Consider the following 17,853-nt stretch of genomic DNA (forward strand, 5'->3'; position numbering starts at 1 on the left):
CCAGGAAGAAAAGCTCCAAAATCATCAACCTTATTGTTATAATAACGCCCCAGTGAGAATCGAACTTCCTAAAGAAGGAACAACCGTTCAGTTTAAAAACTATAAAATGTCAATGAAAGTTCCATACGTCGTAAAAGGTGGTCATGACTGATGAGGATAAAAATAGTTTTAAAGATACAACACAATGTCACATTTGCAGTAAAAATCTAGACGGTGATAAAGTGTGTGATCACTGCCATTTGACTGGAAAGTATCGTGGAGCTGCGCACGACGCTTGCAATAAAAAATATCAAATTCCAAAATTCATACCCTTCATTTTCCATAATTTGTCTGGTTACGATAGGCATTTGTTCATCAAAAAATTAGGTGGAAAATTAAATTGCATACCCAACAACGATGAAAAATACATCAGCTTCTCAAAAGGCATTAAAGTGAAAGAATTTATTGATAAAAAAACTGGTAAACTGAAGGAAGTATGGAAAGAATTGAGGTTTATTGACAGCTTCAGATTCATGGCTGGTAGTTTAGACAGTTTGGCTAAAAATCTAACCAACGACCAATGCAAAAACGTTGCTAAATATTACTCTGGAAAGCAGTTTGATTTATTAAGAAAAAAAGGAGTTTACCCTTACGAATGGGCGGACTCGATTGAAAAGTTCTCCGAAACAAAATTGCCTCCTATTGAAGCTTTCCATTCCAAATTGAACGATGACCAAATAAGTCCTAAAGACTATGCGCATGCTCAAAACGTTTATAATGAATTTGGATGTGAAACGTTTAAAGATTACCATTAGCTGTACAACGTGTCTAATATCTTGATGCTTGCAGATGTCTTTGAAAATTTCAGAGAGGTGTGTCGTACCTATTACGGTCTTGACCCTCCTTGGTATTACACCTCCCCTGGTTTAGCTTGGGATGCAATGTTAAAAATAACTGGAATTAAATTAGAGCTTCTATTTGACCCTGACATGCTTCTCATGTTTCAAAGAGGAATACGCGGTGGAATCAGCATGATTTCAAACCGACTTGGAACTGCTAATAACAAATACATGCACAAATATGATCCTAACAAACCATCGAAATTCATCCAATATTTAGACGCTAACAATTTGTATGGATGGGCAATGAGCAAACCTCTTCCCGTCGGAGGTTTTAGATGGATGACTGAAGATGAACTTTTAAATTGGAAATCCATGCCATGCATTCTTGAAGTCGACTTGGATTACCCTGATCACCTTCACAATTATCATAACACTTGCCCTTTGGCTCCTGAATGATTAAAAATAGGCAAAGTGGACAAGCTGGTTCCAAATTTAAAGAACAAAGAGAAATACGTCGTCTATCATGAAAACATGAAACTGTATGAGCGAATGGGACTAGTTATTACAAAAATTCATCGAGGTATCACCTTTAGAGAAGAACCTTTTATGAAACAATACATTGACATCAATACCCAATTAAGAGCAAAAGCTCAAAGTAATTTTGAAAAAGAATTCTTCAAGCTGATGAACAACTCCGTCTTTGGAAAAACCATGGAGAATATTCAAAAGCATGTTGATGTTAGACTTGTCACCACAAAAAAAAAAGCTTTGAAGTTGTCTAGAAAACCTAATTATGAGCGAAACACCATTTTTGATGAAAACTTGATTGCTGTGCACATGAAAAGAACAAAACTCTTTTACGACTAGCCTGTTTACTTGGGAATGTGCATCCTGGACATCAGTAAAACTCTCATGTTTGAATACCATTACAACTACATGAAGCCTAAATATGGTAATCAGGCAAAGTTGTTAATGACTGACACTGACTTGCTCATTTACGAAATCGAAACTGAAGGTTTTTACAAAGATATTGCTGGTGATGTTGAAAGCAAGTTTGACACGAGTGATTTCGACAAAGACCATCCTGCTGTTAAAAATGTTGGGTTCAAAGTGGGTGCAAATAAAAAGGTCATCGGCATGTTTAAGGATGAAACTGGAGGCAAGCAAATTAAAGAATTTGTTGGACTCCGACCTAAGCTCTATTCTTACAAGATTCTTGAAGAAGAAGAACACAAAAAATGCAAAGATGTCAAGAAAAATGTGGTTAAAAGTAAAATAGGGCATCAAGATTATTTTGACTGCTTAATGGATAAGAAAGAAAAGCTTGCAACCATGAACGTCATCCGATATCATCTTTACGACATTTACACGGAAGAGAATAACAAAGTTGCTCTTAGCGCTGACAATGACAGAAGAATCATTTTGGAAGACGGAATTCATACGTTGGCAAAAGGACCTTATAAAAACAGACCTTGTCCTGAGCCCTGCTTTAACTTCATGGACTACGATAAAGTCTTTGGTCTGGAATAACTTAGGAAATCTTACGACAAGAATATTTTATTACTTCGTTGCGGATTATGGCAATACTTAGGATTAAAAAGAGACGCCATCTTGGAAAATTTTAAAGATTTAAAAGAAAACCTTGAACCCTTAAGTATGGAAAAGTATCAATGAGCCAGAACCCGCATTTCCTAGTAGTGCTCTGCTCTATCTAAAATTGTTATCGTAGTGTTGTCGTTAATAGAAAAAATTGTATTCATATATTTTACATGTTTTTCAGGTTTTATTAAATATCAACCATGGTAGAATAAGGAGCTAAGATTAAGCATCTTAGTGACGAACAAAAAGATGATTTGTTAAAGCATAAATTCTAAATTTATACTGTTAGCGAAAAAATATCTTGTTAAATATATAGTTAGCGAAAAGATATCTTGTTAAATATATAGTTAGCGAAAAAATATCTCTATAGTTATATAAAAAGTATTTCTAACTGTGAGTTGAGCTGGAAACTTTACATACTAATAAATGATATGAGTATGACGTTTTTTGTTTTTTTTTATTGTTAATTTATATTAAAGTATAATTGTTAGTATATAATATAATAAAAAAATTAATAATAAAAGTGAACACATTGTTTTTGATTCCCAAGAATGACAGCCTTGAAATTGTCTTGAGATAATTAGATTTAATTTTTTAAGCAATTTTTGCATGAGAATTGGTAAAAGCTTAACTTTTTGCAGACCAAAGAGTTGTGCTCATAAAATTTCATTCTCCTTTAAACAAGAAACAATTGAAGAAAACTAATTGTCAAAAAAAAGTTTGGAACTTTTATTTCTTTAATTTAAAAATTCTTCATATTGTTTTATAAGTATTATCAAAAAAATTTCTGAAAATCATTTTATTATTTAAACGTTTAAGAGTAGATTTGGTTAATAATTAAGTTATATAATTATCGATAAAAAAAATTTAGCTAACTGTAAAAAAATTGCCTTCAACTTACTGCAGTTAACACCGCAAGTGATTGGACAAATGATTCTTATGTCTCTTTTTGTACATAACCAACTTCATTTTCAATGAAAACTGAAAACTTTTTTTGGTAATAAGTTAAAAAACAATTCAATATTTATAAAAAAATGTTAATCGGTAATTGTACAATGGATGTTTCCAGCCCGTCGAGAGGATGAAAGAGGTTCGTCAACTTACTTTATTATATTATACTGCTTGGCCAAATGTTTCCTCATGTGCTTGGAATCCAAATTCTCAAACTTGTAACTGTATAGTCAATGGCAATGTGGTGAGCTATTCAGTTAAATTGCATTAAATAAAACTTATTTATACATATATTAATGCTAATGTTCATGATAATGTTAGTATTATTTATGCTGGTATTATTTCGTATCTCTATTAGCAATAATATTAGTTTTTGTATTTTCATTAACAATTCGCTTGTATAAAATTATTACTTAGACGATTGTACAATACTAAGCATGATTTGAATTAGACAAATATGATAAATGAAATTGGCGTTGTGTGTTTTTTAATAATATGTTGTAATTATTAAAAAATTCAAGTAATAAAAAATAGTAAACTGATATTTCAGGGTGTACATTTAAACAAATATGAATAAATTATATTGAATTATGTCATTGTTTAAAATAAACGTCTGAGTTAAAAAAATGTCCAAGAAATAAAAGTTCCAAACTTTTTTTTGACAATTAGTTTTCTTCAATTGTTTCTTGTTTAAAGGAGAATGAAATTTTATGAGCACAACTCTTTGGTCTGCAAAAAGTTAAGCTTTTACCAATTCTCATGCAAAAATTGCTTTTTTATTTTTATTTTAAAAAACAATTCACTCGAACAAGCATAACGCGTGATTAATACAATAAAAATCTTAAAATTTAATTTAAAATTTAAGTCATAGATATCTGTATCGTAGTAAGTACCAATATTTTGGAAGATTTTTAATCGAATATCGATATAATCTAAAATCACATTATCGCAATCCAATTCCTCCTGTTACAATAAACGTTTTTTTTCTTTCTTATTTTGATCATCGTTTTGCGCGATGGAACTGCTTGCTTTGTTGATAGTGCTTTGTGGAGTGAACACTATATTCTTTTTTTTCATTTAATATTAAGCACAAATTTCCTCTTAATGATGATTTAATTGTTAATGCTGGTTGGGTGGATGTTTTAGACCGCGAAAACTCGAAGTGAGAGCAAGTTCAGTATAAATTGATAAAAGAAATATAGTGTTATGTACAAAAAAAAAAGCAGAGGAAGATAAAAAACAACTTGATCATTGAACAAGGATAAAAAAAATTGCTTTTAAAACTTATAAATAAATATTAAAAAATTTTTCTTTTTAATATCTTCTTTATTTTTCCGATCTTTATTCTCACACACACCATACGAAAATAATGTAGGTGTTCGTAATACAAGAGGACCATCTCCAGTTGGATAAGAATATTTTACTGGCACTTTTTGATAGACTACTGATACTTACTAATATAGCCAAAGTTTTCTTTTTATAATACTTCTGCTATTTTTCTTGGACAGATATTAACTTGAATGCACAGATAAAATTGTTTTTGTATCAGTGTGTGAGAATAAAGATCGGAAGTTAAGTTCAAACTTTTTTGACTTATGTTTTAGTCAGAATATCAAACATTTGTTTATTCCTTGTTATTAAGTATAAAAAATTTTGAGAAAAAATGTGGATATAATTTCAATTGACAAAAATTTTTTAGATACACAGTAAGTGAAGTCTTTAACTGTGTTCACTCCACAAAGCACTATCAGAATCTTGTAAGCAAACCTCCAGAGCATGGAATTGGTGCAGCACTAGAAGATGGGCAAGCAAAGCCTGCTGGACATACTGTGCAATTTAGAAAATATATAAAAAGGAACCTGTACAATTTTTGTTTTAGCGGTTTTTTACTTTAACTGGTCTCATTCCAGTTATAAGTGAATTGAAACTTAGTATTTATCTATTAAGGACATCTATATTGCATGATTTTTTTGAAAAACTTTCTTTTGTAGTTTTATCGGTGTGTAAAAATTTTTTTGCTGATAATTTTTGATAATCGTTGAATGAAATAAAATTTAAATTTTGAAAAATTTAATTTTATTTTTGTATTTATTTGCAAGTGAGTTATATCTAGAGCAAGTATATTTATAACATAAGTATGGTAAAAAGCATTTTGGTTTCTTTTTAGCAGCAATTTTCAAGAGCATAATTTTTAAGTAAAATTATCAACAAGAAAAACTCGACTCCTAAAAGCTGAGTTAAAAAAATGTATAAAAAAGTTTTAACTCTACTCTTGTAAATTAGATTTAATTTTTTAAGCAATTTTTGCATGAGAATTGGTAAAAGCTTAACTTTTTGCAGACCAAAGAGTTGTGCTCATAAAATTTCATTGAATGAACATCAAGTTTCACAGAGTAAAGTAAAGAGCTATTAATGATTTTTTTTATTAATGATTTTTTTTATTAATGATTTTTTTTATTAATGATTTTTTTTATTAATGATTTTTTTTATTAATGATTTTTTTTATTAATGATTTTTTTTATTAATGATTTTTTTTATTAATGATTTTTTTTATTAATGATTTTTTTTATTAATGATTTTTTTTATTAATGATTTTTTTTATTAATGATTTTTTTTATTAATGATTTTTTTTATTAATGATTTTTTTTATTAATGATTTTTTTTATTAATGATTTTTTTTATTAATGATTTTTTTTATTAATGATTTATATAAAAAAAGGAACTAATTATTAAATACTTAAATATAAGAGTAACCTAACGTAAAAAAAACAAGAGGATAGCGGGCAGCTTTGATTTTTAGTATAGTTTTTAGTATTATTTTAGTATAATTTTATTAAATCATTACAAGCTGCAACTTTTTTTTGTTGTTGATTTTTTCTCTATTTTTTTCTTCTTTAATTCACTTCAACTAAAAGAAATTATTAACAAAAAGAAATTTCAAAATAAAAAAGGCTTACTTTATAGAGTCTAATACGATTTCAAAAGTCACGTTTACTTTCTTGGTATTATACATGTTATGTATCTAAATAACATATTCCAATAAAAGCTTGATTTAAGTTACATTAACAACTTGATTTTATAGATTTTAAAAAAGAAACATTAATTTTAGAAAGTCAATATGCTTACCGCAGTTTTGATTTTTTCTTTGAGGAATGAGGAAAGGTTACTGGTTGGAACTGAATACTGGCTATCATATTCCTCTTTAAGTAAAAAATATGCTACATTGAATTTATGCTTTAACAAATTATATATATATATTATATTATTAGTTTATATATATATTATATTATTTTTTTATTCAATGTAGTATAAATTCCTTATATGGTAGTTAATTCATAGAACCAAAAAATTTGCAAAATCGAAAAATCTATAAATTCTAGAAAATTCGATATTGATTAAGTTTAAGATGAAAATTTACTGATTGAACCTTTTGATTTGAGTAAACACTTTTTTATTATATTTAAGTTTATTTTATTTACTGCTTTTCGTTTGTTAGTGTGATGATTAAGGTTAGGCTTTGGGAGGTTGGGTTTGAAGAGTGTTGTTTGGAAAGGTATATGGAGGTTGGGAACAAGGTTGGGAATTTGGTAGGTTTTATTCAATGGTTTCTGTGTTCTGTTCTTTAGGTGATATATTTTTAAAAGAAAATAAGCTTACACAATTCATCATCGAATCTAACTTAATGAAGAATTATATTTCTATATAAAACAGAGAAATTGATAAAGTCTCCTACAAGTCTTGAGAAAAAAAAAAACAAAAAGAATTACAAAATAATTAAAAAAATTTATACTACATTGAATGTTTTTTTAAAACATTATTATTTTTTTTTTGTTGATGATTAGAAACTAACACTCACCAACAAGTATATCTTATTTTCTTGGTTTCAATTTTCTTGTTGTTTTTAAATGGCACTGCATTCCAGATGCGCAAACAGTGCTGTTATTTACAGATATGTCTGCTTGCATGCTAATATGAACCAATTTAAAAAACTGTAATTTTTATGATATGTAAATACCATCAGTCACTATTGAAGAAGTAGCCAACCAATTCAAAGCTTTGCGGCAAAATAAAAATAATAAAATTGACCCTATACCTGATAAATTGAAAGATTTAGTGAAACAGTTATTACCACCTTACCCTAAAAAAGAGATCATTAGCCATCTCCATATAACTAACCAGACAATCCCTTCTGTCTAAAAACAAAACACTATTTTTATAATTCAAGCTATTAAACCTAGCCATAACCATGAATAAAATATAACTTTATTCCATTTCAAGCAGCACCAGTATCTCCAGTAACAACATTTAAAGATACTAATTCTGTACCTACCAAACGAGAGAATATTACTTGCAACATTATTAAGCCAAATGGTGCAAAACATATTATCCACACCAAGAATATCAATAACAAACTCCAAGCCTTCTTATGCTACATTTAACACGTTTTTCAATATATTTTCGTAAAGGTATCGATCGACGTATGCAAACAAAGACTTTGTTTGGATCCCCTTAATATAACTTTGCTTTTATTTTACAATAAAAGTAAAACTACCATTAAAATTCTATCCTTTGGTGGCAAGATTTTTGGTTATGTGTAAAACGCCTATCCAATGATAAAGTTATTGCAAAACTTACCCAGTCGAATGATCCATCTCTTTATGTTTGCTATAAAACTCTACAGACTTAAATTTCTAATAGTAATACAAATTCTGCTAAACTTGGCAAAGATTGGCGGCCTTTACTTTAAGCTGCTAACTTAATTAATTTCCTATTATTTATACATTTTGCATAAGCAAACTGTGTATAATTCTTAAGATCTTCGCATTTGAACTGTGTTCGTGAAGCCAATTTAAATGCTTAAAAGCGTTGATCTTATTTTCGCTACTTGTCTGTACTATACTATACATACGACTGTGTATCTCAGCACTGTTGCTTGTCTTGAAAAACAAAAAACTTTTTCTTTGTAAACTTATGGTACGTAATATCCTCTCGGTCCAATTATTATCTAAATTATTTATATCCATCCTTAAAAATTGTGTCAGTGCTTCTTTATTGTTTTGCCAACATTTCATAGCTTAACCTGATCGGTTGTTTGGTTCAATCTTTTTTTCTAAAAATTGCTCTTCTTCATTTTATAGATATTATCCATACACCTAGTGTCCTTGGGGATACTTAAGCTTTTCTCTAAGACTCATACCAATAGCTTTACATTGATGTTCGTTATAGTAAATCCCGTCAGTTTGCTGTAAAAAATACTCACACTCCTCAGTGTAGAATGTTTTATTTTCAGCGAATCTTCTTTGACCATGAACTAAACATTTGATTACAGTTATCATGCCCATTAACAATTGATATTCTTAATCTTTTAACGCGCGATTATTATTACTACTGGCATCATTCATTATATGAAAAACATTAGCTTTATCTTGTCGCTTTATTAATACTTTGGCAATATTTTCTCCACCAAGTCTATAACCAGTAAGATATAATACTATGCTCTCATTAATTGAAGTCTTAGTTCATATTTTTGTAGCATAACAGCTACGGCCCTCCTTAATCTCACTACGTAACTGATTGCTTTGAATATCAATTTCTAATATCCTAGCTTTAGTATGATGAAGGTAAAATGAATTGCATTCTACAGCCATATCCAGTAACACTCCGAAATCTTCGCAGACGCCATCTTCTTACCATACATTTAAATATTGCTGCCAGGTTGAGCTTTAACTAACCGCAACTCCACTTAAACTTTGTAACCTGGGTAAACAAGAAAAAGGCATACCATACCTTTATTGTAATACTATGCCACTTTTGCAACTATTTGTCCATTTGGTTGTTTTTTCTTATTGATGGTAAAATAGCCACAACAATTGTACCGCAGAGCTCTGTTGACAACTCGCTAAACCGTATTTTGAGCATTACCTGTAAATTGTAATAGTTTGCGATTCTCACTTTTATAGAGCTTCCCTTTATGACAGTGTGGGCATTCATCGCCATTACAAATTTCTTCAGGATATTAATAGCTAGTATAAGCATCCTTATAATCATCAAACTACGTCTCCCTTTCCAGTTACGACGGTCACGCTTCTTACTATTACTACATGTTACCTTACCATCATTTTCATTACCAGATTCATCCGAAGGCTCAATGATATTATTAACGGAGATTTGCCAGTTATCTAGCTCTTCTGTTATTAATGTATGTCGCTTTTTTATCAACTGCGGTTCAAAGGTTGAATTACGATCTTTTGGTACTTCAACCACAAAGAACCACCGCCAGTTTATTAGTTTTCGTCGTAAGCCCATTTTTACGACTGCCACATGGCTCCAAGCTTCTTTCAAAAGACTGTCCATTTCACCTTGTAAAGCAGTTTGAGTTAAATCCTTCACTAAACTATTTAGCAAACCCGAATGACCAAGTAATGGCTGGCCTTGGTAAAGCCTTTTAATACTCTCAGCTAATGCTTCATTTTGTACTAAAGGCAACTTGGTTTTTTGCTCAGCTATATATATTTGTTGTTACATCTTTTTTCATGTTAATATTTTCTTAATTTCTTCTATGTTAATAATTTGTTTTATCTGTATTTTTTTCTACTATTTATTTAATAATATTTTTCAAATTATCATTGATTCAATTTGACACAGTTTGATGAGCACTCCTTGAAGCCCGCATAGGGAAGCCTATCTAGAGCACCTGCTTTTTAAAAAATGAAAATTCGGGAGATAGCTACTTTTACCAAACTATAACGATAACATCATTTCTTTTCCTAGTAGGTCTTGAATAAAAGTTTCAGCAAGACTATAAATAATATTATCGCCTATAAACTGTTTACTATCTCCCGTGATCCTTGACGCTGCGACTAATGTTATTTCTATAATTCCTTGCTTTAATAAACTATCTTTAAATAATTAAAAATGATCCGCAAATGCCTCTTCCTCAGTTACTAGTATTCCACCACACATAGCAATAAAGTTCTCTATTTTTGGACCATAATTATTATTATTTTAACCTTGCACTTGTTGCTCAGCAATTTCAAGTTGTAAATCTAGATTTAATTTAGCTAATTCACTTTTAAAACTACTTCTGGAGACCTTTAGCATTGGTGTGCTTTCAGAGCCCATATAATATGCTGTAATATTATCTGAGCTCTGTTCCAAAACTAAACACACCCAATGCTTGTTGAATTAATTTATCGGTATTAATAATTTAGCAATGTTATGACCATCATTACTATCATTAATGCTATCAGCACTCAGACTATTATTAACAGTTAATTCAACAGGGATTTTAGTTAGTAAATCTCTAACAAAATCAAATTTTCTAGGGTCATCAAAAATATAATTTGCACTGACGATCTTAGCATACTTGATCCCTGCATTCTCTAGCAAGTCGCAGTTCTAATAGTTGATCAATTGCTTTCTTACTATACTAGTACCAAAAGTTATTGCCATAAATACTCTCTTGATGTTCAGTATATCCTTGGTCAATAATCTGTTACTCACCAACCACCTGTTGCAGTAATGTAATATCTGTAATAACCTTAATTTCAAGTTCGGTGGAACAAAAATATTCTGGGTGTTCCAGTACAATTTTCACCGGAAAATCTTTATATTCTTACTTCTTAACAAAACCTATAACATAACCCATAGCTTTATCATTATCTTGAGCTTCGTTTACAACTTTACACAGAAACTTGAACATTATCGCTCGTGCCTTTTCTATTTCATCACCTGATTCTATCCCACCAGGATCTCTTTCGTAAGATCTATTTTTAAAGAACTTTCACTAAATAATTTTTTATGATTTCCCATGTTTTAATATTAGACACTTTATCACGTATGTCTTGATCATTATTTAAAACAATTTCAATGTTATGCTCAACTTTTATAGTTTTATTAAATACGACTGTTAGCAAACCTTTTTGTTTTTCGCCATATAACTCAATCGCAGTAATAATAACCGTCGCGATTTTAAGAGTACAAAAAATTATGGCTGTTTCAAAGCTAAGTTACACTAGTATACTCCTGATTCTTAGCAAAAGATTCAGTGCATTTTAATGACAATTCAATTTTAGACTTATCAATGATACTGCATATGTATTTAAATAATACTATGGGGGCTTCCTATAACATCTGCTTTAATAACACTTGCAGCAATAGCTAAATCTAGTTTTTTCAGATTGTTCTTTAGATATTTTTCAGAAAATATATACTTAACTATTGAACCTTCCTCTGTTTTACCGCATAGAACTAGCCATTTCTTAAACGCACCCGCTGTACCTCCACCCTTTTGCAACTTTATCATTTAATTTAACTATCAATCTGTACACTATCGATTTTCCTCCGGCATTAGTTGTTGTATGCAATGCAAGTTCAATAACGGATATATCAAATGCTCCAGCTAAAAGTTCTGTCATTTGCTTATCCAGCGGTATTGAGTATTAACTTACATCATCATAATTGCCATATTAAGAAACAAACAGTAAGGTAACATCAACTTCTAACTGAAAACAATTAAATTTTTCTCGTAAGGTTGATTCTCCTTGCTTAGGTGACAAAGGTATACTCTTTTTTATTTCTATAATTGCTTAAGTTGTTTTCAAGACGCACATTTCTATTTGGCCTTCTTTTGGAAATATATATTTAATTATATTATCTACAGCATGCTTCTTATAGGTAAACTCGTATTTATGTTTTGTTTCATAAGCAAGCTTAGTAGCTTTCTCTAACAACGAAGTAGTCCCTTTTATAGCTACACCCTCTATTAGGTATCTTCTTTTAATCATAGCATTTCCACCCACTTCTCCAGCTAAATTAACACTTGATGTAACTATTTCGACCACTTTTTCTGTAATAAAATCTTTTTTACTTTGATCAAAACTGCAACTCGGTTGTGTCGGAATATTAGTTGATAATAAGAAATAAGATTAAAATTAACCAAGTAAAGTCCAATAAAAGGACTTGTAATATGCAACTATTTCAGGAGGTGCGTTGTTTAATATTGTGTCCAGCTTTCTGTTAATCTCTGCTTAGTCATGTATCCCTGCATCAGTAATGGTAGTTTGAATCTCCTGTATTTCATTATCTTGCGGCTCATCATGTTCTATAATATCTGCTATTTGTTCTGTATCTTTATTAGGGTGTTCCACTTTTAACCTGACCGAAATAAATTCAAATGCACCCTATCTCAATCATCATTATTTGGTCCCAGGACACACCAAAAAAACCTTTAGGTCTACAATTCAAGGGGTTCCAGTACAAGGAATTTTTATTTGCGAAGTTCAATGTGGTTATTCAGTCCCACCTCCCCTTCAATTTCAGATTCATATAAAATCAACACAAGCCATAAGCGTTAAAGTATGCGTATTCAAAGACTAGCAGAATCTATTACTCGACTTGATAATAAATATTTAGAGCTTATCCACTCCGTAATAAATGATGTTCTTCACGAAATTATGGATGGAGCATGTTTTTATGGTAACGGTTCACAAGATGTTTCAACAGAGCAATTATTAAAGGAAATTGCTACTAAAACGAATGACGATATTGCAGACGTGATTATAACCTGTGTTGTTGAGTTTTGTATTACTAATTATAATCCTTTTGAAGGTAAAGAATGGATTTTTATTAGGCATTGTTTAGAATACTTTAAAAATGAGGAGCAAGTATATTTAATGTCTCTGAAAACTCTTACATGAGTATTTACAAGGTAAAATAAATATCTCATGGTAAATCAGTAGTGTTGCAAGATCAAATAGAAAAACTGGCAAATATCACGGTCTTCGGTAAAGCAAACTTTGCTATTCGTACGATTATAAAAAATGCAACGGATAAGACAAATGTTTATGGGCTTTCCTCTGCTGTTTTGCGGATACCTGCTCCAATTATCAAAGAATTTATTAATGTTATACGTGATACCAGTAAAATAATGCTCAACCCTTTAGCTCCACAATTTTTGAAAATGTTGGGAAGAGGTTAAGTAGTGGAAGATAATGATCACAATAGGCCTAGGCCACTTTAAGACCCACCTGCCACCAACGAGCTACGCTCAAGATAACTCTTAAGTATTTTTGTTTCTCCAGTTGTTGATAGCATAGCGAAGAGTCGTATCATATATTTGCTAAGATTAGAACAGTCAAGAGTAAATTTCTGGTTGAGGTGCGTTCAAAACAAATGCCAAACATTTCCCAGGATAAAATGTTTACTGAGTTAGCGGGAATGATTTCTGATCCATCAATATTCTATAAAGACGAAAAGCAAAAGCAGCAATCTATTTGCTTCATCTGATTTAGAATTTGGAACTAAGGCTAATTACTAACTATAAATGTATTCAACATCATATTTAACATAAAATAAACCTTATGAAAACCACCTTACCTAGCTGTTCTCTTACAATTCAAGAATAGCTTGATGAGATTGTTAAAGAAATCTTAGCAGTCGCAAAAGATATGGTTGCAATGATTATTTTATTTGGCTCGTATGCGAGAGGAGAATGGGTGCAAGATGAGATAAAAAAGATCATATTAATTATAGTTACCAAAGTGATCTCGATCTTAAGCTGGTATTAAAAAAAGGCAAACATGTAGGTCATGCTGGATTATTAAAAGAAAAGAGAATAGAAAAAAGGTAAATGAAAAAATTCATTTTCCAAGGATCCATGGGTAAGTTTGGTACTTTGGTCAATTAATACATTGAATGTTCAGCTTGAAAAAGATCATTATTTCTTTTCCCACATAAAAAAGGAAGGTATCCTTTTATATGAAAAAGGGGAAATCCAATAAGCAGAAGGCATGGAGTTTCCTCGGATTGAGCGAAGAGAAATCGCTAAACAAGATTATGAGTGCTGGTTTAGAAGCGGAACAGAGTATTTATTAGGTGCCAACGTTTATGTAATCGAGGAACTTTTGAGTAAACCAGCTTTCTTGTTTCATCAAGACACCGAGTGTTTATATAATGCCATCGTGTTAGTTTTTTTCTCGCTATAAACCAAAGCTACACGATATACGAAAGCTAGGTATTGTAGCTGGAAATTATAATGAGGAATATTTTCCCTCATTCCAGTATTGAACAAAGAAAATGTTTTAAGTTACTTGAACGAGCCTATATTGAGGCACGGTATAATAAGGATTATACAATGACCAAAGAACAATTACTTTATCTAATTGAGAGAGCAGAACAATTAAAAGCAGTGACGGAAAAAAATTGCTTTGAAAGGAATAATAAAGAGGGAATTTAATCCGGGCAATTTTCTTATAATATGGTAGGTGTTTTTAAGTGGAGTCTGTATGTAACTAATTAGAATAATGATAGAGAAAAAGCTTTGAAAGGAAGAATAGCATTTTTAAAAGCTGAGATTTTTTTACTCCAATTGTTATGGTAATTATTAATTAATATATAGGTACATAAAAGGAAGCATAACTATTTTGTGAGCTTTGGATTAATAGAAGTATCAGCTACTAACCATCATGTTACAGCTAAGGGTGACGACTATAACGGTTTAAAATGGTTTTGAAAAGGTTATTAGTGATAAGGAGAAAATTACTACTGGACTCAAGAATAATTTATGGACGTATTTTATGGACATCTTTGTGATATGAATTTGAAATGATCCAAGAATCGCCCATTCAAAGTCCAAGAAACGCCCGTTTTTAGACTAAGTAAACTTGTAAATTTGTTGCATAATTTATCTATATGATATATCATAATAAATGATAGATAATTTAAATTAGTAGTCAGATTAAAATTATGAAAAAACTAGTAACAAGAAGGATCAGCATGGCAGGATGTTGATTTCATCAGAAAAAAGAGAAATGCTTAATATAATGCCTGATGATAACTTTAATCTAGAAATTTATAGAAACAAGGTAAAAATGATTAATGCTAATAAAATAATAGATGACATGCACGCAATCTTTACCAAAAACCAAAGCGATAGAAAAGATTCTATGGTAAATGATTTGATAAGTAAAATCAGAAATATCAAATAGAAGAAACAAGAAATATAAAAAAGGAATAATAAATTAGTATTTGATTTTTCTGCCCTCATAATGCTATTTGCTAAAAAACTCGGGTTAATTAATATTTGAAACATGCTTTAATTTCAAGTGTAAATATTGCAGAAATATATAAATATTGTATTGAAGTACAAAATTTGACAGAAGACAATTGTATAAATCTGATAAAACTTTCAGGAATCAAAGTTATAGATTTTTGTGGAGAAAAAGCGCTAATATCAGCAAGAATAATAAAAAGAACAAAGCAGTGGGGTTTATCCTTAGGTGATAAGGGTTGAATTGCTTCGGCAATGTTAAAAAATTTTCCTGTACTTAAGTTTGATAAGATATGGCAAAAATCTGACCTTGATGCAGAATTCATAATGGCAAGGTAATGGCTGGTATTTTGATTCAGGAGAGTAAAAAGGCATAGGTAGCTCTAAATTCTTATGAGGATGTAAATGATATGTTGTTAAGGGCCGTTATACAATCGTCTTTATAACGCTTCTAGGATGTGTTGTTTAACAAATATATTTTATGGTATAACTATAATAAAATTAGTTAAGACCAAAGCCATAAAAATATAAAGTAACTACAAGATGATTTATGGTTATGTTCGTGTTAGTACCAATGAACAAAATATAGAAAGTCAAAAAATATGATCAACCGTTATGGTATGGATTATAAAATAATAGCCGATGAACGGATTGAGTTAGAAATGTCCTCATACAAATCCACTGCTCAAAGTCGTAAATATGAGTTACTAGAAAAATTCTCACTTAAAGATATGTCATTAACTCTGAACTATCACGTTTACGGCGTTCAGGTAAAGAAACGTTGAATATTGTGGAAATAATTTCGCAAGAACAACAATCTAGACTCATTCCAATTAAACAAAATCTAGACCTTAATCCTAGAGATAAAAATAATATTACCAAGAAGATCTTAATCACGGTATTCTCTATGACAGCCAAAGTAGAACACAACTTAATCTCAGAACAATCTAAAGAAGGACTGCATGCTAGAGAAGGGTAGGATATTAAACTTGGTAAACCATTACATAAAATTATATCCACCCATTTGTTTCATGGCAAGTACTTGCCCTTGAGAGAAATATATAGCAAAACGCCAAGAAAAAACAGTTTACTTTAATATGCAATTAGTTTTTCTCAATTTAATTGACCGACAAATCATGAAACTAGAAGAAAAATAACATTTCAGGATAAATTAAAAGAGATATGTAAAAAACAAAATAAGTTAGCACAATTTATAGAGGGGCTAGATGGGATTCCTATGCAATCTATAGAGGACTATTATGTAAAGTTACAGATTATCATTAGAAAGAATGAAGAGAAGCGAAGCAGTATTTACCAGACAAAAATTGGAGAGAAGAAGGAAATTGGAAAAGCAGAAAGGTTTGATCAGTTGACAGAACTTCAGAAGCTAACAACCCAACCAAGTTATTAATTCTTGGTGCTGCTGGAGGGGGTAAGAGCACGCTGATTCAGTACATAGCATTTAAATGGAGCAAAGGAGAAGTTTGGTCAGGTAACTTTGATTATGTATATAAAACTAACCTCAAAACACTGCTAAATAATCAATGGGGAAAATCTTACCATAACTATGATCTAGAAAATGGAGAAGTCTTATTAAAATGTCTAATTCATTATAGTCTAAGGATGAATTTAATACCTGAAGATAGAAGAGATTTAGCATTAAAGGTAGAAGATCTAGAATTATCAAATGATAACATTAAAATACTACTTTTACTTGATGGTTACGACGAAGTAGCTTACTTGAATAATGAACCATACAATAAAAATTTAGAATATGTAACATTTCAGCATAAGCAAGTAATTATTACTTTTCGTCCAAATACTATTGATATAGAAATGAATGAGAAATTAGATTTGATAATAGAAAATACTGGTTTAGATAATATTGGTATAGAGCAATATTTTACTAGATATTTTAAAAATGACATTAAGAAAGGAGAAGAGCTGCAGACATTTCTAGCTTGTAACGAGGTAATCAAAGGTATTTGTCATATTCCAGTAAATATAGATATGCTTCGTTACTTATGATCTGAAAAAGGATTGAGTAAAGAACTAATCATAACAAATATCAGTGATTTATTTGAAGAAGTAGTTAATCAACTGGGCTAAAGATATTTTGCTTAATACTGGAAGGGACCAAAAGAAGAGGAAGATGCTTTCGAAGCGAAATTATAAAATGGTGAATCTATTCTAGATGAATTGAAGATATTATTACATGCAGCTTATAAAGGAATAACAGGTGGGGGAATTATTATAGATGAAAAGGATAGACAAGAGAGCTAAATTATTAAAGGTAGTGTTGGCCAAAAAGAACAAAAATGGAACATCGATACAAAGTTCTATTAATTACCTCACAGCCCATAAAAAAGTTAAGGATGGCTTAAAACATAAAGTTAAAATAAATAAAGTATATAACTATGGATTATTAAAACC

The 17,853-nt window shown here is 30.3% G+C and overlaps 2 protein-coding genes across 2 annotated transcripts in view; one reads left to right on the forward strand and one right to left on the reverse strand.

The window, feature by feature from the left end:
• Positions 1 to 17,853, reverse strand: part of LOC149881606 (uncharacterized) — a 192,913-nt gene that overhangs the window by 108,853 nt on the left and 66,207 nt on the right. The gene's annotated exons all lie outside the window — the stretch shown is intronic.
• On the forward strand, positions 17,044 to 17,448 carry LOC149881617 (uncharacterized). The gene has a single exon (XM_090067171.1). The coding sequence runs from the start codon at positions 17,044 to 17,046 to the stop codon at positions 17,446 to 17,448; it is 405 nt and encodes a 134-aa protein (XP_089923297.1).

Source organism: Hydra viridissima, unplaced genomic scaffold (genome assembly GCF_058129835.1).
Source record: "Hydra viridissima isolate aposymbiotic clone 2 unplaced genomic scaffold, HvirCarnegie_v1 scaffold_11, whole genome shotgun sequence".
Taxonomy (NCBI): Eukaryota; Metazoa; Cnidaria; class Hydrozoa; order Anthoathecata; family Hydridae; genus Hydra; species Hydra viridissima.